The 20,600-nt window shown below is 54.1% G+C and overlaps 2 protein-coding genes across 4 annotated transcripts; both read right to left on the bottom strand.

Moving 5' to 3' along the window:
* Positions 1-8,996: 8,996 nt before the first annotated feature.
* On the bottom strand, positions 8,997-11,234 carry LOC147413112 (medium-chain specific acyl-CoA dehydrogenase, mitochondrial-like). Its single transcript, XM_086480638.1, has 5 exons — positions 11,215-11,234; positions 10,219-10,556; positions 10,049-10,144; positions 9,133-9,381; positions 8,997-9,077 (listed from the first exon to the last, which is right to left on the bottom strand). Exons 2-5 carry the CDS (start codon positions 10,354-10,356, stop codon positions 8,997-8,999), a joined length of 564 nt encoding a protein of 187 aa, XP_086336764.1. The 5' UTR covers positions 10,357-10,556; positions 11,215-11,234.
* Positions 11,234-20,598, bottom strand: LOC147413111 (maestro heat-like repeat-containing protein family member 7). Of its 3 annotated transcripts, none has more exons than XM_086480648.1 (10): positions 20,529-20,598; positions 17,050-17,132; positions 16,675-16,772; positions 15,908-16,084; positions 15,458-15,619; positions 14,234-14,335; positions 13,733-13,835; positions 13,407-13,466; positions 12,970-13,117; positions 11,234-11,270 (listed from the first exon to the last, which is right to left on the bottom strand). In XM_086480648.1, the coding sequence occupies exons 2-9, from the start codon at positions 17,129-17,131 to the stop codon at positions 12,981-12,983; spliced, it is 921 nt and encodes a 306-aa protein (XP_086336774.1). In that variant the 5' UTR covers position 17,132; positions 20,529-20,598; the 3' UTR covers positions 11,234-11,270; positions 12,970-12,980. The 3 variants fall into 3 exon arrangements, with proteins under 3 accessions (XP_086336774.1, XP_086336775.1, XP_086336773.1); XM_086480649.1 differs by lacking the exon at positions 11,234-11,270 and adding an exon at positions 11,721-12,138; XM_086480647.1 differs by lacking the exon at positions 11,234-11,270 and having other exon boundaries at positions 12,903-13,117.
* Positions 20,599-20,600: the final 2 nt, after the last annotated feature.

Below are 20,600 nucleotides of genomic sequence, written 5' to 3'. Positions count from 1 at the left end.
GGTATCTGGCCAGGACCAAACCACCACAGTCAGACCCATCTGTTACATCAGCTAAATCACCGCTGTTCACGCTGGTTTGTCTGCTCACGCGGCGGCGCTGTGTCAACTCGTACATGCACTGTGTGCTCCCTGCGCTGATGGTCGGGACCTCTGGGAGGGGGATCAGGACTAGCATCTTGCTGCACTGTCTAATGTCAACTTATGATCTGATTGCATCACTGGTCACGAGGTTAAGCTGGTATTTGTATGTGGCATTGCTGTCATGCCCATCCCCCAGGCACCTTCTCACGGCATTTGTTACTCATCGCACCCAGTCCACAGGAGGGACAAAGGAGGACACTTTCTCCCACTCTTCCACCTCTCCTTCCACATTCAGGCTCATTAGAGCAGCTTTTGAGAATTCCAAATATCTCTGGGATGCCCAAGCCACCATGTTCTTCTTGCTGTATCTCCTGAATGTGTCCCAGGGTATTGTTCACGGTTAAACAAACTTTTGCTAAGAACACCACCCAGAGATCTGCCCTGAGGCTGGATAATTATGAGTGGCAGGGTGTGTGGGAGAGTACGGGCAAGTGCCTGGGACAGTGGTTACCCCTAGTGTTTTGGAATTTCACACCTGAACAAATACAGAATCCTGAAAAACTAGTAAAATACTTGGAAAAGGTATGCTGTCACCCTGGCAATTCCAGAGAGACACAAATCACTGCAATATTCTGGGGCCTGGCCCATGCCTACCGAGCCCTTCTCGGCACTGCTCAGTGCCCTCAAGGGGAAGAGGTCTCTGGACCTTCTAAGTAATTTTCACACTATACCCTAATGCCATTGAGTTACAGAGGGGCAGAACCCATTTGTCTTTCTGGAGTGACAGGGGCATCCCAACAGCTAACTGTACTGGAAGCTGACGTGAGTCTAAGTGGGAATGAGTGGCATAAACACCCCATTGTGACTGGCCCAGAGGCTCCGTGCATCTTTGGCACAGACTACCTCAGGAGGGGGTATTTCAAGGACCCAAGAGAGTACCCATGGGCCTTTGGTATAGCTGCCTTGGAGACGGAGGAAGTTGAATAGTTGTCCACCTTGCCGGGTCTCTTGGAGGACCCTTCTGTGGTGTGGTTGCTGAAGGTTGAAGAATAACGGGTGCCAATCGCTACCACTTCGGTACATCGGCGGCAATATCGCACCGACCGAGACTCTCTGATTCCCACCCATGAGCTGATTCGTCAACTGGAGAGTCAAGGGGTGATCGGCACAACTCGCTCACCCTTTAACAGCCCCACGTGGCCAGTGCGAAAATCTAATGGAGAGTGGAGACTAACAGTAGACTATCGTGGCCTGAATGAAGTCACGCCACCACTGAGTGCTGCCGTGCCAGCCACGCTAGAACTTCAATCCCAACTGTAGTCAAAGGCAGCCAAGGGGTACGCCACAACTGGTATCACTCGTGCGTTTTTCTCAATCCCTTTGGCAGAAGAGTGCAGGGCACCGTCTGCTTTCACTCGGAGGGGTGTCCAGTACCCCTGGAATCGACTGCCCCAGGGGTGGAAACACAGTCCCACCATTTCCCATGGACAGATTCAGACTACACTGGAACAGGTGAAGCTCCAGAACACCTGCAATACATCAATGACATCATCGTGGTGGCCAAACCATCTGGTTCCTGACATCTGGATACCAGCATCTGCACAAAGCACCTCTGACCAGTGCAACTGGCGCAGCAGCTGCCCCTGGGACTCAGCTGGAACCACAACTGGTAGCAGACGCTGTGCTGGGCCATCTCTGTGGCTCACCAGCCCACACAAGGCATGAAATTGAGCATCGCTGCAGCGAGGCTCTGACTGATCCCTTCCTGCTGTGCAGGCTACAGCACGTCCACGCATGGATCTGAACCTCAGCTTCCAAAGTCAGATGGTTACCAGAGGGAAATACACTGACTGGGTGCTGCTTTCTCCAAGGCTCTTGGGATTTTCTTTGGAACTTCGGTGGGTTTTGGGGAATAGCTCCCTATTCTAGCTTTCTACTTCCCTCTGACAACATTAACAGAAAGTATGAAGGTAAATGTCGCACGAATAAAATACTGAAAATGCATTCTTACTCTGTAAAGTCAGCAAAGCTGGACTACTCACCCCTGGGATGCCAGCTAGGAATCAGCCTGGGATCCAGCCGAGGAGTTCGAAAAGCCCTCCCGGTGGCCGCATCTGCAACCAAACACCCATGAGAAGTTACCGTCACGTGTTCTGACCCACGTGGCCATAACTGAACAGCAGAACATAGAAAGGGGCCATGTCATGACACGGCACAGGCGCGTGGGGCTGCGTTCTCACCCCCGCAGAGGCTCCTGGCTGACTTTGGGCTTTGAGCTGGCAGCTCCCGAAGGTTTAAGGACAAGACCATGACGCACCCGCGCGACCTCTCTGCAGCTCAGCCCTGGAACCCAGCCGGGAAGCTGGACAGACCTCACCTGCAACCGTGTCCGTGAATGACCACAACACAGAGCAGCTCCTGTGAAACTTTTCAATGTGCTGCTTCAGGTCTGAATGCCAGTGAACGCAGCTCAGACACAGCACTGCTCCAGAGCGCTCCTCTCGCCTTCTGCTCAGGTGCCTCTTGCAGATAGTTACCGGCTGCCTGCAGTAGCGTAGAGCTGTCAGCTCCCTGGAACTCCCAAGGCTCATAATTGGGCTCCAGCTGAGAAGTTCGATAAGCCAGGCCAAGGCCATCACCTGCAATCAAGCAGAGCTCAGAGAAGTTTACACACACACACACAGAGGAAGCCCACCCCTGGGAACTGGAGGAAAAAGCGACAACAGACTGTGACAGGCGGCAGCAGCGCTACCCCTGTGTGTTCCTGCAGGCTGGGGACCTGCGGTTCATCCGAGGGGAGCAGGACTGCAGGACTAGAGCAGAAATGCTCCTGTTTTCCCGAGCAGACCTCTCCTGAGCGTGCCCCTCTGGGGTGGCCCCGAGGCTGACAGCCGGGATCCAGCCAGGGAGTGGCAGAGCCACGGCCCTGGGCACGGCTGCAGCGAGCCCAGGGAGAAATGTTGCCGTGGGCTGTTGTCTGGCTCCCACGGTGCCATGCGCTCACCTGCCCTAGCACACAGTGGGGGCAGGCTGCCCTGGGGCAGGGCAGTGTGGCATGAGGCCGAGTGTCCCCACAGGGACTTTAGTGCTGGGTTTCTTACCCTGCACGGCCGCTCCCACCAGAAAATCCCCCCAAAGCAGCCACGGCCCCTCTACAGCTCCCCGCAGGGTGTCTGCCCCTCTGCCGGCACCGCGGTGCCTGCCTGGCTTGCCCGGCCCGGCCCAGCTGCTCTCCCAGACCCAGTCTTAGCCTTGGCCCCACGCCGCCCCACTGAGGCGCATTGGATGCCACACCGCACTCCTCGGGGCTGGGTGCTGGCCCTCTGCCTGCCTACCTGCTCCCTGTGCTCGTCTTGGAGCAGCCTGCGGGCTTGCAGGACCACCAGGAGGAGGAGGCGGGTAAGGACCCGGGCCCCACACACTTGCACCATGCTGCTACCGGCTGCTGCTGCTGCCACCGCTGCCGGAGTGTTGCCCACAGCTGGCGTGGCACAGCACAGCAGAGCGAGGCTCTGTCACCTCAGAGACCTGTCAGGCCACATGCCCCCCCAGGCCCCCCCAGCGTACCCCCGGTGCCATTGAGTTACCGAGTCTGCACACTCTTGTGTTTCCTCGTTCTCCGTGCGTGGGGAAGAAGCCGAAGCGGAGAAGGGTGGATGGACCTGTTTTGGCAGGTGTCGTGTCTCTAGTACCTCACCTGTCGTGCCTCTAGGATAGAACTCTTGCATGAATATATTTCAAAACACCTTTCTCTGTCTTTGAGATGAGAGGGAGAGTTATATACCCTGTTTGCTTTCTGGGTTAAGAAATGAAGGAAAACAAGGCCTGTCTTCTCAAGTGTGGCTTCAGGAGCCCACTGGTGAAAGAGCCTGAAAGGCTGGAGCGGATGGTGAGCCTCCGAGGACAGCGACCTGTCTAACTGCAGTGCACTTCAAAGTTAATGGCTGAAATCTTTTGTGCCTTTCCTTGGGAGCCAAATGCAGTATGTCTGACCTCACAGGCACGCTGGTTCTCCAGATGCCCGCGGGCTATACCCAGGCGGGTCCGGAAGAGCAGTCCAGGGTCACTTCTGCTGTCCCCTCCACGTGGGCACCAGATACGTCAGTGTGCTCAGAGGTGCAGGTCCCGCCCTGCCCAGCGACCGGTAGTTGTTATCACCTGATACAAAACAGTACGTAAGCGCGTGGACTGAGCACCGGTTTGGTGTCAGGAAGGGCTGTTGAGGCCTCTTCCATTCGGTACCAAAGCCCGTCACCGGCCTGCAAGTACAGACCAGGCTGTATGAGGGGGCTCCATCTGACGCCTTCGAGTTCAGCTGATGACAAAACCATGACACAGCGCAGCTCTTTCACCTGCAGCTGCTTTGCGTTTTACCTGCAGAAGGTCCTGGGCAGACCCTCGCCTGCCCACGTCCACCTCCAGGCAGCAGCTCCAAAAGGCCCGAAACTCAGCGGACAGTTGCTCGCGGTTCTGCAGCTCTGGTGTCCCGTTGGTCGCTATCAGATACGTCACCTAGAGAGAACAGAAACACGAGACTCCACCTGTTTCTTTCTGACCCAGAACTGCTCACAGAGAGCCCATTTTTTTAAGGTCCAATCTCCGGTGCCAGTTTCTTCCCTGGCAGAGGGTTAGAGATGATTTTTCTACAAAAAAAAAACCCTGATGCAGCCACAGCTACTCCAACATCGTGATCTTGCCTTGACAGCTGATTGCAGTGGCTGACCTAGTTAGTAGGAACTCCATCTGCAAAAGCACATTTTGCTTCTCCATGCATCAACACCAGCTTTACTGGCTATTTTAAAGAGTGAATTTGGTCCAGCTGTATTATTCCAAAGGATGATTACATAAAATGCATCCCTGCAGTGCTCACTGCTCCCTAAAGTACAGCTTCCTTAAAACAAACCTAGTCCAGACTTTCGCTCTGTTCTAGATACAAATGGTAACCAGGTGAAAAAAAATGTAGATCCATCAGCTTATTCCTTGGATAAACAGAAACATTCGGAATCTCATTTTCTACACAGACGTGTAAGCTGCGTACACAGATTCACTATGAAGAAAAAGCATAACTGGGCAGACAGGAGCCACTTCAACTCTGTCTTTCAGCAGTCTCCAAATTCCAGATCGGCAAGTCTTCCTGACAGACCTCAGGCCAAGGAATTAGAACAGAATTTTGCAAAACATCGGGTGAGCATTATCCAGGGCAGTTCACTTGGAACCAAGGTCTCACATGCTGAGAAGCTGGACAGATGAGTTCATTCTGCTTTTGCAAGATGTTCTTCAGAAGCACAGGACAAACATTTTCAACTGTGTGCAGCTAAACTTGCAGAATATGTCTCAAATATACAGCAATAACAATAGAAATAGGTCTAGGAGTCTTCCATGAAAACGTTTGCCATGACAAGAAGAGCTCCGCACTACTGGCATTTAAAGAGATGGTGGCCAAAGGCACTTTGCTCTTATCCTCTTAAACACAGAGGAAAATTTTCAGGCCTAAAAAGGCAAATGAACCATCCTAGAGTAAAAACAATAAAAGGAAGTTTCTCTACTTTTCCCTGGTGCTGCCCCAGGGACGTCCCTTCTCCTGCGGTAAAGGAACACAGCACCCATGTCAGCCTTGGGAATTTTATTCCGGCTCCATTCACCTGGCTGTGAAACAGGAGTGCCAGGACAAAGGGAGCTCTTTCAGTTGCTCCTTTCTTCACAGAACACCAATCAGCAGAGTCATCTGTAGCTGGGTACTGCACCTTTTAAGTAGTTCTACAACCACAGAAAAAGGTCTAGGGGAAGCCAAAGCACCTTCTTGCCGTGTCTCTTTTGCTTTCCTGTGATCTAGCTGGTAGAGAAAAACAAGTACAGTACAACGGAAATAAGTGTTTGCAGTAGCTGGAAAGGGGCAACAAGCTCATGGATTTCTTTAATGTACCCAGAAACAAGAAGGGATTTGGCATACAGCTGAAGTCTGTGAAAATGAGATCCTAAAGTTATCCAGGGCACCCAGATACATGACAGAACAACATACGGATGATTTAGAAGCCTGAAACTGTAGAAGATCCGCAGCATTTGGAAAGTTGCTACAGTTTTGAGGAACACTGATGCACTGCAGTTATTAAAATGCAAAAGCAAACAGAAATGCCTAGGATTTGGTTTGTTGGGTTTTCTGAAAACTGAAACTGGGGAGGTCCGACCGGCATTTCAAAGGACTTTTATCACACCAATATTTGTCCCTCAGGCCCCAGGCATATGCCTGCTGGAAGGAAATCACAGTGAGAAAAAACAAACACTGTCACAGAAATATCCAGGACGTGTCGGGGATAGCCTGACTGAGGAAGATGAAATTGGCCTCGACAGCGTCCCAGCATACCCGTGAGAAGATGAAAGAAGTGGATGAAGAATGTTGTAAACAGGTTTGAGGAGGTGATAAGAGACTGAGCAAGGAGAGACTGAACAAATGAATACCACAGAGCAGAAATTTGTCAAGAGAATAGTAGATGAAGTAGGAAGTACAGTAGGAGCTCCAGCCAACCAGTACGTGAATGGAGGTGAATGGACAGAGCTATTGAGCGAATCATTTTAGCAGCATTAGTGCGTGAACTGGTGGACAGATAAGAAAGGTTACAAAAGGGTAAGCTTTTTCTGCTGCGCCATCTCGGCCACCTTGGCCTTTTGTAACTTAATAAAGGCTGCCTTCTTACATATATTTTTGTCGGTGTCGGTCCCTACTGCGAAAAGGACACTTTTGGCTGGGAAGTGATTCATTCCTGGGAGTTCTGCATCAGCTGGGAAGAACCTGAGCACCAGGTTTTGGCAAGGCTGAACAAACCCTTCGGAGGGGGCAGTGATATTTATCCTCAGCGAGAGGAAAACACAGGGCCGGTAACATTCCAGGATTCATTTGTCACTTGAGCCCAACTATTCTCTTTCAGCTATCCCATCAGATATCGAGGGGGCTGTTAAAACCTTTAGAACACACGGCAGATTATACTAAAACCACCCACAGACAACCTGCCAGGAAGGCTCTTCAATTCTGCTACACAGCTCTCACAGAAGCCTCTCACAAAACAGCCTGCCTAAACCAGCGGAATCACCGGAGCAGAAGCAACTGGCCCCTGTGGCACTGAGCTCATTGCCCACAGAGGCGGTGCCAGAGCTTTTAGCTGTGCAGCATTTAAGGTAACTAGAACCAGAAGCGATGAATTGTTATACAATCAACTTCAATCACAGTTACTCTGTCATTATTTAAGTAAGAGCGTATTTAATAGATCAACGCTGATTTACTTGCTTATAAAATATACACACAGATCAACACAAGGTATTTTTAGCCTAAAAACTCGGTATTTGACAACATCCCAAGACGCATTTAAAGTGTCTTTTTCCCTGAACCTTCTCCAAATGCTAGAGCCTTCCACAAACTGCACGTTTTACACACACATGTAACACGTAAAAATGGACTCATCACACTTGCAACACTGCAGAACACAAACATTACTTTTTACATCTTCTCAACACTATTTCCTAGTAACAATACTGTCAGAACTTAAAAACATTAGGGCCACTGGAGTAATCTCAGAATTCAAACACCACAGAGCTTTCAGTTTTCTTCTGTTAAGTTCTTCATCACCGTCAGCCACCCAGGAGAACGATAGGGAAGAAAAGCACAGGAGGACAACAAAGTTTCTGTACTTGAAACAAATGCCCAAAAGCAGTTTTTGGGAATTGGGCAGTAATATAGGAAAGCGTAATCAAGAGGCATGGATGAAATAACTGCAAAGACAAAAGCCCTTCCTGTATTCGTTTGGGGATGAAGGGGAGCAGAAAAAACACCAAAGAACTAATACTAAATCTGATAAATTTGAACAATTGGGGGAAAAAAAAAAAAAAGAAAGTCTACCTAGCCATGCATTGGTAATGGATCAGTGTAACGGAAAGTCTAAATAACTGTTTATTTGTCAAACAACCTTGCAACCCTCCCACCGTCTTTCTCTAGAAAAGCGTGGAACCTGACAGGAAAGCCAGCCCAACCATAACAAAGTTCAATTACTCATTGCTTTCCTCACTCGCAAGACTGCAATTAGGAGTAAGAGCCTTTCCATTCCAAACCAGTAGTTTTCTGTCTGTAGACAGAGAAAAATCCTCAGCTACAGAGAATAGTTTTGATTTTAGAGTCAGCTGTAAGAGAAATTTGAACTGCCTGGATTCTTAAGAAGCTGTTACAACGATTACGGATCATGGTCCGCATGCATTTCTTGATGTCATCTATTTCGATATGTTTTATGTAGTCATTATTAATGTCAGAAAGAGGCGGAAAGATAAAGATGACTGGTTTTGCTGAACATAATGAAATTACTCTTGCTGGTTAAAGAACCGTAGCATCGTATACGCAAAGAGAAGGGTTACAACGTGGAACACTTTCCTGGTAATAATACTGCAGAAAAATCTCGGGGGATTATGAGTGGCTGTGGGCTAAACACGCGAATGAGCCTGGTTTTTCCTCTTTGAAGAAAAACCCAAGCAGCTAATCCTGGCAGGTTGCGCTGCGCTTCTGTTAATGCAACATACATGAGGTAACTAATCCGTGGTGCTCCGTGCTGGTGAGGTCCCACCTGTAGTAATCTGCCCAGGTGATGGTACCAAAGTTTCAGACAGAAGGTTTAGAGCATAGCAAGGCGAGGACAGCGCTTATAACCATCGCTACTTACAGAATACCAAATCGAGCATTTTCATCACTGTATTCTATGGTGCTTTTTTCTAAGAGTTCAAAAGCTTCAAAATGGAGAGTCCAAGAATTTGAAAGAGTTACCACATCAGGAAAAAAAACCTCACACCGCTAAATTTATTTCTCTCGTGTAGGTTAAGTTGTCGATCTTAATGCAAGGAGTTTTGTAGGCAAGAATTTGCCTGATTTGAGTGCCCTTTCTTTAAATGGCAGGATTATCGCTCTCATCCTTCAAACTTCTTTCATATGCGTACATCATGACTTCAAATAAGTAGCCATTAGTCTATTTTAGATAAAACACACGCATTTCTATAAAGATCACTTTGTTTTTTCCTTACCTGGTAGATTTTAGGATCTCTCATTAGTTTTTCTACAGGATACTCGGTGTTAAAGCCATTTCCTCCAAAAATCTGCGCTGCACCTGCGGCCACTTGGTTTGCAACATGACCCGCGAATGCCTTTGCAAGGGAAGCGCAGCAGGTATTGCTGCGCCCAGCATCGACTTCCCACGCAGCTCTCTGGGAAGCCATCCCACCCAGTTCCACCTTCGCTGCCGTTTCAGCAAGCGTGAAAGACGCTGCCTGGTGCTACGAACGATGACATAAACTAAGTCAACATTGCCTGCTTAAAATTCTGTGGCGTCCAAGAAGTTCTTGATTTGCAGATTCAACACACTCAGGAAATTGTGCCTGAGGAGTGCTACAGAATTTGGATCGGGCTCTCAACTCTGTGTTGAATTAGACTTCCATGTTTTAATTCTAAAATCCACTTAGTCATAGGGCTTCAATATTGAATCACGAAGTTGTGCTTTAGTTTTCGTGAGATCTGTCTTTATTCTTATTTCTTAAAACCTGGTAAGCAGTGCGATTGTTTTCTATTAATATCAATAATAATAATATTAAAAGTCTGGTTTCATGTACCTCACAGAGGTTGTTCCCTTCCCTCAAAATCCCTGTTCATTAGTCGAAGAACTTAAGTATGTCCTGATGGTACATAAGTTTCAGGGTTTGGGTGGAGTTTTCTTTGTGGTTTTGCTATTATCATCAACAAGTTTTAGAAGAATCCCAGGATTTGCTGCACAGCTAGATTTGCTTGGGCAGTGCTGACCTGTATACTTGAAAACCCAAGCAACGGCAGAGATGGAATAAATCACACGTCCTAAATATCAAGGAACAACCTCGAAAATCCACTAGTGGTACATCTGGTAGGAAAAGACAGCTTTTGGATGTATTTATTTTTATGTATTTAACTTACTTCAACAATTGGTTTCCCAAAGGTTTTTCTCTCCAAAGCATATTTAGTAGCTTCATCAAGTGCTCGTTTTGCCAACCCAACAGCACCAGCTGCCGCCTGAATTCAACAGAGCACAGAATGAAAATCAGAAATTCCTATTATATCCTTAAAGTAACATTTCCGACACTTACGGGTGGTCTGGCCTTATCAAAAGCTCCCACTGCAATTTTAAAGCCAGCTCCCTCCACAATTAAGACACTTTCTTTCAGAACTCTTACATCTTCAAAGACAATACCTCTTGTATCGGAGCAGCGCTGACCCATATTCATTTCCCAAAACGGGAAGTTTACAGAGGCTTTTAAAATTCATTTTTTGGCACAAATAAGAGCTTTCTGCATCGGAGAGGCCGTCGTCACGCGTACGGGCTGGAGAGTGGTGTGGAATGCCCTCCTGGACGCTCCTCGTTCTGGCTGTAGGCTAAAAGCAACAGCATCGGTCTTGCCAATCGTCTGCAGCGCTGTGAAATACCCTTTTTTGAATATTATTCTTTCAGTGGATTAAAGCAGAGCTATTTCAGGCTTTGTTAAAATAACGCCTTCAAGAGACATAGCTCCTTTGATTTCTCTGCGACCAGCCTTCTTTGCTATGAAAATTTTAACCGACTTGCCGAAATGTAAAGCCCTTCTCTGAAAGCTGGATTTTGGATAGTGCTTTATTTGGCGTAACAGGTCTAAGTAAGGTGTGCCAAATATTTGTAGCACCGTTACTGCCTTGGGGTGTTTGTTTCTTGATTGCTTGGTTTGTTACTGACAGCTGTGAGAATCGATTTTGTACTTAAAGCAGCAGAAAGACTTCAGCAGGGGGCTACCCTTCTTAAGTTATTATTTGGCACACACATCAGATTAGAAAAATGCTGCTTGTAATCTTGCACAGGCTTTGTACTGATGTGACTCCAGGCGTTTATGTTATTTGAATATTTCATGAAGATTTTTGCATATTCTTCCTATTTTAAATCAAGTCTCAAGCACACGGGATGGGGTGGCTTTGGGACTTTTGAATATCAGCTCAAGCCTGTGTTCTGTGCACCGCTTTATATAGGGTTCTGCTCCGTAGGTCGTGTTTCTATGGTGTGGGAGTTTTAGTTCCTGAGCAGCCCACTTTCTGTTCGTGTGTTGCTGATCTCTTACTTGTGTGGTTTCTGCAGACCTCACCTCTCAGTAGTCCTCATATCATCACAACAGGCCTGTGATACAGAGAAGTATGTTAATCCCATTTTACTGAGAAATAGTTTGGTTTTTTTGGTGAGCAGCATGAATTTTACTCTGAGCACGCTAACTGGGATCACACGCACACAACTGTGCTGGGTTGACCCTGGCTGGATAACAGGAGCCCACCAAAGCCGCTCGTGTCACTCCCCTCCCCAGCTGGGCAGGGGAGGGAAAATATAACAAAAGGCTCGTGGGTTGAGATGAGGACAGGGAAAGATAATTCACCAGTTACTGTCACGGGCAAAACCGACTCGACTTGGTGAAAATTAGTTTAATTATTACCAATCAAATCAGAGTAGAATAATGAGAAATACAACCAGATCTTAAAACCACCTTCCCCCCCCCACCCCTCCCTTCTTGCCAGGCTCAACTTTATTCCCGATTTCTCTCCCTCCTCCTCCCGAGCGGCACAGGGGGAGGGGGAATGGGGGTTGGGGTCAGTTCACCACACATTGGCTCTGCCCCTCCTTCCTCCTCAGGGGCAGGGCTCCTCACACGCTTCCCCTGCTCCAGCCTGGGGTCACTCCACGGCAGACAGTCCTCCACGAACTTCTCCAACATGAGTCCTTCCCATGGGCTGCAGTTCTGCACGACCTGCTCCAGCGTGGGTCTCCTCTATGGGGTGCAGTCCTTCAGGAACAGGCTGCTCCAGCATGGGGGGTCACAAGTCCTGCCAGCAAACCCGCTCCAGCGTGGGCTCCTCTCTCCACAGGTCCTGCCAGGAGCCTGTTCCACTGCGAGCTCCCCACAGGGTCACAGCCCCCTTTGGGCATCCACCTGCTCCGCTGTGGGGTCCTCCACAGGCTGCAGGGGGCTATCTGCTCCACCGTGGACCTCCACGGGCTGCAGGGGGACAGCCTGCCTCACCATGGTCCTCACCACGGGCTCCGGGGGAATCTCTGCTCCAGCACCTGCAGCACCTCCTCCCCCTCTTCCCCACTGCCCTGGGCGCCTGCAGGGCTGTTCCTCTCCCCTGTTCTCACTCCTCTCTCCAGCTGCAATTGCTGCTGACCAGTAACTTTGTCCTCATCTTAAACACGCTCTCCCCGAGGCGCTGCCACCATCGCTGACGGGCTCGGCCTTGGCCAGCGGCAGGTCCGTCTTGGAGCTGCTGGCACTGGCTGTACCAGACACAGGGGAAGCTTCCAGCAGCTTCTCACAGAAGCCACCCCTGTAGCCCCTTCACTACCAAAACCTTGCCCCACAGACCCATCACAGCTCTGCTCAGCTGTAACTAAAGATCCCTGTATTATCCACACGCTTTCCAGCACAAAGCCAAAACACAGCCCCACCAGCCTCTAGTGGAGAAAATTAACTCTGTCCCAGCCAACACCAGCACAGCTCCCCAGGGCAGGAGAGGATTTTGTCACCAGGACAAATGACAACGGCCCAGCTTGGTGCCTTTTCCTGCCCTGAGGCGTCTCCAGAGGGACAGCCTGGGCAAAGCTTCTCTCCTCCCCTCTGTGGTCCCACGGGGCAGCTGGGGCTTTGTCGCAAGGACACCCTGGGCCTGGGGGTGCTCTTCCGCAGGCAGCAGCGGAGGCCAGGAGTGACGCTGTCTGCTCAGCGCACTCGGGGTGCTCCCTCTGGGAAGGACCCCACGGGACTGGGCTTGTTGCTCCAACTTTATTAAAAACCAGATTGATTCAAACACGGCCAGAGGTATAATTTCACCTCTCCAAGGCTCAGCTGAAGCAGCAGAAGAGCAACGGCAGGCTCCATCCTGATGCTTTCTGCTTCTTTAGAGGTGTCAGGACAAAGACAGTCTCACTTGCCAGGGACCTGACTGAGAGGCTGGCGTCTCTCCCCAAGGGCTGCAGGGCTGCAAGAGAAGGAAGCAGAGCCGCCATGAACCCCCGCTGCCTGCAGAGACGCCCAGGAGTCCCCTCCAGACCGTGCCAGCCCCACCCTTCTCCTCCCCTGGCCAGGAGGAGCAGCTGAGACCAACAGACCAGCTGGCAGCTGCTGCTCAGGCATGGCCCGTGTGCCCCTGGCAACTTCCTCTGCCCCTGGAGCGCTGTCCTGGAGCAGGACCAGGCACAGCAGCACCCTGCCCAGGCTCTGCCTCCTGCCCCACCAGCCCCGGCACACCCAGCGCTGCCCCTACTCACCATTGCAGACGTCCAACAGCGTCTCCCTGCTCAGCCTCCTCCGGTGCCGTGCAGCAAGCCCTAGGCACAGAGCTCACGTCAGACCTCCCGCTCCCCAGCACGCTCCCAGCAGCACGGCCCCTGGCCCTGCCGCACACCCTCCTCCCAGGGAAGGACAGTACCCGAGGCAGCGGCCCTGAGCCAGGCTCCCAGCAAGCCCACCCGTGTGGTGGGCCCTCCTCGGGGCAGCTGGGGCTCTGGCAGCCACAGGGCTGCCCCTTGCTGCCAGCGCGGTGGCAGCGATTGGGGCCGGGCTGCCACAGGAGGGTCCCGGGGCTGTGGCTCACCGATGAACCTGACGGCCGCCTCTCGCAAGGTGGCCTGAGCAGCTTCCAGGTACGTCAGGCTCTGCTGCACGTATTCTTCCACCTTGCTCTTGTTGTGCGCTAACTGGAGAGAGCACAAGGGCACGGGGCTCAGCAGACTCCTCCCCGACTCGGCCGGACCAGTCCCTCCTCCCAGCACCCCCTTCCCCCCTGGCAATTCCTGTCCCCAGACAGAGCCCTGTGGGACTGAGGTTCAAGAGACAGACGCAGGCAGAGGGGGCTGGGGTGCCAAGACTCCTCTGTCCCACTGCCAGCTGGGTCTCCTTCAGCACCCTGGGGACAGGGAGGGGTGAGGGGCCTGGAGAAGAGCCCGTGGGGGCTCCATGCTTGAAGGCAGGGGAGAACACGGCTCTGGGCTGCGGGCTGGAGCAGGGCAGGTGAGGCACAGCTGCACAGCCCACCCCATGGGTGTGTGGGGCAGCCCTCGGCCAGCCCAGCCCTGGGGTTTGGGGTCATCCTCACCAAGGACTCTTCGATCAGCTGTGTCCGATATGGCTCAGACATGTAGCTGGGCAGCCTCCACCCCAGGAACTCCACACAGGTGAGGAGGGTGCATCCAGAGGCCTGCAGAGAAGCAGAGGATGGGAGATGGCACCACAGCCCAGGGAAGGAGACCTGGCATCCTCCTCCTCTTGGCCAGGCTCCCAGCCACTCCCAGTCCCTTAGGGGAAGGGGCATGGGGGCCCCAGTCTGAACTGGCTTCAGCGCCCAGGGCAGGGACACGGGGCAGCCACCAGCTCAGGGACCTCATACTGCGGCCAGCAGAACAGAGACCCTCAAGAGCTGCTGAGCTGCTGCCAGGGGTGGGGGCAGAGCGAAGGGCAAAGGAGGGGTGGGCCCAGGGCTGTAGGCAGCAAGGCCTGGAGTGCCAGAGGCACCGGGGCAGGACGGAGCCAGCAGCACGGCCCATGGGCGTCCCCCAGCAGGACGCTTGGCTCCCCAGCCAGGGCTGCCCCAGCTCCTTCAGCCCAGGCTCCGCATGGGCAGAGCTCTGATCCCGCGATGCAGGGCCAGTCTCCCCCAGGCTCCATCTCCCTTCCCACCACTCCCCCTGCCCCAGGCTGGGCAACAAGCTGGCTCTCCACCCCTTGGAAGTGCTGCAGCCCTCTGTGCAGTCCAAGTTCACTGGCCCCACGGAGGGGCACCTGGGTGAGCAGGGCCTCGCTCCTGGGGCCGTCCTGCTCCCCGGGAGCTGGGACATGCCCTGGCCCCAACACCTGGTGCTCTCTTGGGCATAGCCCTGGGGGATGGGGATTGGGGCTCAACGCCCTGGCCTCCAACTCCTGCAGGGACAGCGCGGAAGCCTGTAGGGACTCGTGTGTCTGGTGGCCACGGGCTGCTGCTGAGCCCCACTGGAGCCGGCAGGGCAGCTCTGGGAAGTGCCGGTGCCGGGTTCTCCAGTCCTGCTCTTGCGGGGTCAGCAGGGACCCTTCCTCTGGGCTGGGCTGGAGGAGGGGCTTAACGGGGAGAGTGCGGCTGAGAGGGGACCCCACCTCCCCATCCACCTCTGCAGCAGGGGGGTAGGAGGAAGGAAGTGGGGGGACCAGTGCAGAGAAGGAGGGGAGCGGTGGGACCCTGAGGTGACGCACATTTCCAGACTCTGACGTCCAGCAGCCCTTGGCCCTCGTGCCCAGGCCACCCCGGTGGTGTCAGCATGCCCTGCCCACACCACCGGCCGCCGCTCACCTTGGCCACGCTCTCCACCTGGTCACTCATATGGAGGAGCAGCGGGAGCAGGACCAGGACCCTCTGCACCATCTTCTTCATCTTCTTCTTGCTTCTCCCCACCACAGCCTTGATCACATCTTCGAAGAGCCTGATGGCGAGCTCCCGCACCTGGCTGGACCCCTGGTAGGGAGGAGAACAGAGGGACTTCAAGAGCCGCTCCCTGCCCACGCTGAGCAGGCGTGTTGGCACGGCTGATGTACAGGGGGAGGCTCTGGGGTCGGATCCCGAGCGCAGGAGCTGTGGGCCAGATCTGCAGCTGCAGCTGAGCGGCCCCAGAGCCCTGAAAGGCCCAGCAGGAGGAGTAAGGAGGGGAGCCCTGCCCGAGCACTGCCCACAGGGCTGGGCTGAGGGGCAGCGGCCTCTGCAGGGCGCCCATCTGTAGGGCTGAGGCTCCCCCGGCAGCCTTACATCATCAAAGAGGGGCAGGAGCTTCTCTGCCAGCTGCACACCAACGAGGCTGGCCTCCTCCCTCCTCAGGTGACCCATCACACTCCACAAGAAGAGCAGGGCATTCATCTTGACATCAGCGTTGCCATCCTGCAGGGTCTCCATGATGTCCGGCAGCAGGACCAGCACTTCTTTTGCCTGTACGAAACACAGCGTTTCCTTACGGCGAGGCGCTGAAAGGCCACCTGGAAATGTGCTGGGCGCTGAGCACCGGCCTCCCGTCCGGCTCCCCAGCAGGTGGCACAGGAGTCACTGCAGCAGCCTCCTGGCAGGCAGTGGCCGCTGGCGGGGCTGTGGGGAGAGCACGAGGAAGGGAAGGGAGCGCAGGAGAGCAGCGTCCCCTGCTCAGCCGCTCCCTGTTCTGACCGCCCCCAAGGGGCAGATGGGTTGGGAACCCCCTGGGCCTGGAGGGCTCCCCAGGCACCCGCCAGCCCCCTCCAGAGCGGGGAGGGTGATCGGAGCCATCACTCCGCATTGTGACGCCCAGGCAAGGCCAAGCCACCGCACTACTCCCTGCCCCAGGCCCCAGCTGCCAACACGGCTCCACTTGACTACAGCCCGCTCACCAGCCCAGGTATCTCGGAAAGCTGCTGGGACACTGGAGGGCTGCCCTTGGATAGGCCCTGATCGGGGACAGCAGGAACCCTCGCCCCAGGGTCAGCGATTCTGGGTCCCTTTGCCCTGCCCATACCACAGACAAGACTCCCAGTGAGGGGTGGGCTCATTACCATGAGCGTGTCGAGGATGTCGAGCAAAGAAAGCTCCCAGGTGCTCTCAGAATCCCATTCACGCTGGAACTCCACGTTCTCCTCTGACAGCGTCTTGCCTACACAGAGGGGAAACCCAGAAGAGTCAGTCGGACACAGCCCCTTTGCCAACGAGCTTCCCAAAGGGCAAAAAGACCTTTGAACTCCGCACAGCTGAAGAGAGAGGCTGTGCTGGGGCTGGCTCCCAGCCCCAAGCAGCCCTGACATTCAAGCACCACCGTGCTCCCCGCCCATGGGATCCCTGCTGCCAGCCTGACCAGGAAAGGGAATCCTGGCGTCGAGCTGGTCACACTGGCTGGCCCCAAACCTGCCCAGCCCTGGAGGCCCCTCACTCACCAGTCTGCAGCACCTGGACCCTGGGTATCTCGTAGGGCTCTGGCAGAGAGCTGCTGGGGTAGCTGGGGGGTCTCTCCACCATCCTGTCAAACGGAGGAAAGTGTTTGTGCGGGGGCGCGCAGCTTAGGGAAACGCCTTGGCACCACGGGGCTGCCAGGGGTGGCAGGGACAGAGGTGGGCTGTGCTGGGGTCTCCTCGCCAGCTCCACACTCCTGACTGTCCCCTTGCTGTCCCGTCAGACACTGCAGGCCACAGTCACACTGGTTACTAAGACACTGGGCGGGGGTCAGGGCCCCACTGTGACACGCCACCCGGGCTGGGAGGGGCAGGGCACCCACTGCGGGGGTGGGGGCAGGAGCCAGCTCGCCGTTGGCCCATGGGTCCTCGCAGGGTGCCCCCAAGCCCCCGTCCGCCCTTATGTCCCCTCAGGACCTTCCTGTACCCACCTGCTTGTCCCAGAGCCTTGCGCTCACGCGCCCTGGCATGGCCCCAGCACCTCTCTGGGACACCCCCGCTTCCCCCTCCGTGTGGTGCTCTCTGCACATCTCTACACTTTGTGGCATCTCGCGGTTACGTCTCTTCCCCCACTCTGAAAGTCTCGCTCAGCACCAGGAATCAAAAGGTGTTCACGCCTGCTCCTCTACTCCAGTCCCTGCTCGGGGATACAGCTGTCGATGGGACTCTTACTGGGCCTATCGCTCACCAGGCCCTGTCAGAAGACGAAACCCAAAAGAAGTCCTCTCTTTCTTTTTACACTGCCTTAATGTCTTGAATCAATGCCCTCACCTACAGCCTAAGAGACAGAGAACTGGATGACTCATCCAGAAAAGCCTTCTCTAAGCACACGGGTCTCACTGGGACCCAAACCACACCCAACTGCTCTGGACAGCTTCGAAGCTGCTCCTTTCTTGTGCCTTCAGAGATTTCTCGAGGTTTCTAAGGTGGGCAGTGGAGAGGACAGACATTGTTGGATGGCAGCTACGGTCTCATGGCTGACAGAAGCTCTCCTTCGCTTCTGCCTTCATCACCCCTGGCCAACCGCTTTATAAAGTGAGAAGCTGTGGGAGATGGCAGGCCATGAAAGGAGAAAACTGGCCTGGGGTCAAACTGGTGGGACCATAACACCTGCTAGACAGAAGACCAGTAAGGAGAGGGTCAGGAGAAAAGGGGGGAAGAGGGACCTGAAGGTGCAGCTGAAAATGAGCCGAGGACGCCTGGGGGTCCCAGTCCAGCAGCCCTGTACCTGCTCGTGCAGCCTGCAGCAGGGCAAGAAACCTGTTGTCCTGACCGGACCGCCTGTGTTTGACTGGCTGCTGTAGTCAGGCGGGCCTGGAGCGCCCCCCACAGCCAGCCAACGGGCACCCCAGAGAGGGCAGAGGAGGGATCAAACCTCGCCAACCAAGGGCTTTGTTCTGCGGGACCTCCGATTCTTCGACGACCCACACATTCATTTTGAGGCCGAACAGGGCGGCCCCACTGACTGGTGCTTTTGCTTATCTTGTGGCCACTAAAAATGTCCAAGGGACTGCTAAATCTGTTCATTAGATGAAACAGGTCACGTGACTAGTGCCATGTTTCACACCCCCACTTCCAAAACCGCTTCAGACCACACTGACATTGCAAAGGCAAGGTCTGGGCCCGTCCTGTTGGTGCAGACTGGCTCAGGCTGCCCCTGTGCCCAGAGCAGATGGGAATGGGCTGCGTTATTAAACAGCTAACTGGACAAAAAGTCGGTGCCTGCTGTGTGGACGGGCCCATGAGCACCCCATGAAATCCACTGTGAGGCCTTAAAAGGCACAGGGAAACAGCAGAAGGGTGTCCCTCCCCGGAGGAAGCCAGCTCGAGCTGAGAGAAACCGGCTCTGGGGCAGAACCGGGGGTCCCAACTCTTCTTCGCATCAGGGGCTAAGGCTGGATTCCTTCTCTGAGAGGGAGATTAGAAAGCAAAGGGGGTCCAGTCTGAACCGCATCAGTCAGCAGCAGGAGCTCCGCAGATCAACAGCTTGGTGTCCGAGGGGAGAGCAGTGACAAGCCGTGTTCCTCAGGGATTGGTGCTGGGACCGGTGCTAGGGAACAGCTTTGTCGGCAACACGTACGGTGGCATCGAGTGCACCCCCAGCAGATTTGCCGACGACTCCAAGCTGTGTGGTGAGGTCAACATGCTGGAGGCAAGCGAGGCCATCCAGAGGGACCCTGACAGGCTGGAGGGGTGGGCCCAGGCCAACCTCATGGAGTTCAGCAAGGCCAAGTGCAAGGTCCTGCACCTGGGTCGGGGCAACTCGAAGCACAGACACAGGCTGGGCAAGGAGCGGATGGAGAGCAGCCCTGGGGAGAAGGACTTGGGCGGGCTGGTGGGTGGTAAGATGAACAAGAGCCAACCCAACAAGCCAACCGTATCCTGGCCTGCATCCAGAGCACTGTGGCCAGCAGGTGGAGGGAGGGGATTCTGCCCCTCTGCTCTGCCCTTGTGAGACCCCAGCTGGAATACCGCCTCCAGCTCTGGAGCCCCCAACATAACACAGACATGCAGCCGCCGGAGCGACTCCAGAGGAGGGCTCTCAAGATGGTCAGAGGGTTGGAACACTTTTCCTATGAGGACAGGCTCAGAGAGTTGGGCTTCTTCAGCCTGGAAAAGAGAAGGCTCTGGGGAGACCTTACAGCAGCCTCCCAGAACCTGAAGGGGGCCTACAAGAAGGCTGGGGAGGGGCTATTTACAAGGGCCTGCAGTGACAGGACAAGGGGCGATAGTTGAAAGCTGGGAGAGGGCAGGATTAGACTAGATACAAGGAAGAAGTTCTTCACTCTGAGGGTGGTGAGACACTGGACCAGGGTGCCTGAGGAAGCTGTGGATGCTCCATCCCTGGCGGTGTTAAAGCCCAGGTTGGATGAAGCCTTGGGCAACCTGGTCTAGTGGGAGGTGTCCCTGCCATGGCAGGGGGGTTGGAACTGGATGATCTTTAAGGGCCTTTCCAACCCAAACCATTCTATGATGATTCTATGAATTACAGGCCCCGAGAGCAGCTTCTACCCACTGTCCCCCCACTACACAACAGCCCTGGCTTCTCCCATGCCCATCTCCACGCTCGGGAGGAGCCGTTCACCCACCCTGCCAGCCGGCCTTGCTGCCTGAAAAACCCGTGCCGTGCTGCTCCAGGCCACCACAACTGTCACACCGCGGCTGTCCCCACACCGCTCTTCCTCATTCTCAGCGACACGGCCCATTTCCCTGCGTTCCCACCTGCCCACAGCCAGCTGTTGCCTTCTCTCATCAGCATTGTGGAAAATCACACATTTTTTTCCTCAACTCCTGTTCTGAGCTCACTGCAGGACAGGCCCAGAGTCCATGACTACGGCTGGTAAAGTCCATAGCAATACAGAATTGTTAAGATGAAAAATACCCAATGGCTCAGCTCGTTTCAATCGTTTAAGGCAAGGCTTTTAGCTAGAACACACTTGAGAACATTTAAAACCAGCACCAACCTGCACGCCCTCCTTGATTGGCCCCTCTGGCTTTATCAGTTCTGCGCATTTTGTTCTGTCCTTGGCAGCACA

This window comes from Leptosomus discolor, unplaced genomic scaffold (genome assembly GCF_034619465.1).
Source record: "Leptosomus discolor isolate bLepDis1 unplaced genomic scaffold, bLepDis1.hap2 HAP2_SCAFFOLD_40, whole genome shotgun sequence".
NCBI classification, from domain to species: domain Eukaryota; kingdom Metazoa; phylum Chordata; class Aves; order Leptosomiformes; family Leptosomidae; genus Leptosomus; species Leptosomus discolor.
Note: the sequence above shows the minus strand (reverse complement) of the source record. Positions and strands in the feature narration are given on the sequence as shown.

Excerpts from the sequence above, each read along its gene's own strand:
- LOC147413112 (XM_086480638.1), bottom strand. The coding sequence starts at position 10,356 with ATGAATATGGGTCAGCGCTGCTCCGATACAAGAGGTATTGTCTTTGAA. Across the intron at positions 10,145-10,218 it reads TTGATAAGGCCAGACCACCC|GCGGCAGCTGGTGCTGTTGG; the intron begins GTAAGTGTCGGA and ends TGTTGAATTCAG. Across the intron at positions 9,078-9,132 it reads GAGATCCTAAAATCTACCAG|ACTAATGGCTACTTATTTGA; the intron begins GTAAGGAAAAAA and ends TATCTAAAATAG.
- LOC147413111 (XM_086480648.1), bottom strand. The coding sequence starts at position 17,131 with ATGGTGGAGAGACCCCCCAGCTACCCCAGCAGCTCTCTGCCAGAGCCC. Across the intron at positions 16,773-17,049 it reads GGTCCAGGTGCTGCAGACTG|GCAAGACGCTGTCAGAGGAG; the intron begins GTGAGTGAGGGG and ends CCCTCTGTGTAG. Across the intron at positions 14,336-15,457 it reads AGGTGGAGAGCGTGGCCAAG|GCCTCTGGATGCACCCTCCT; the intron begins GTGAGCGGCGGC and ends GCTTCTCTGCAG.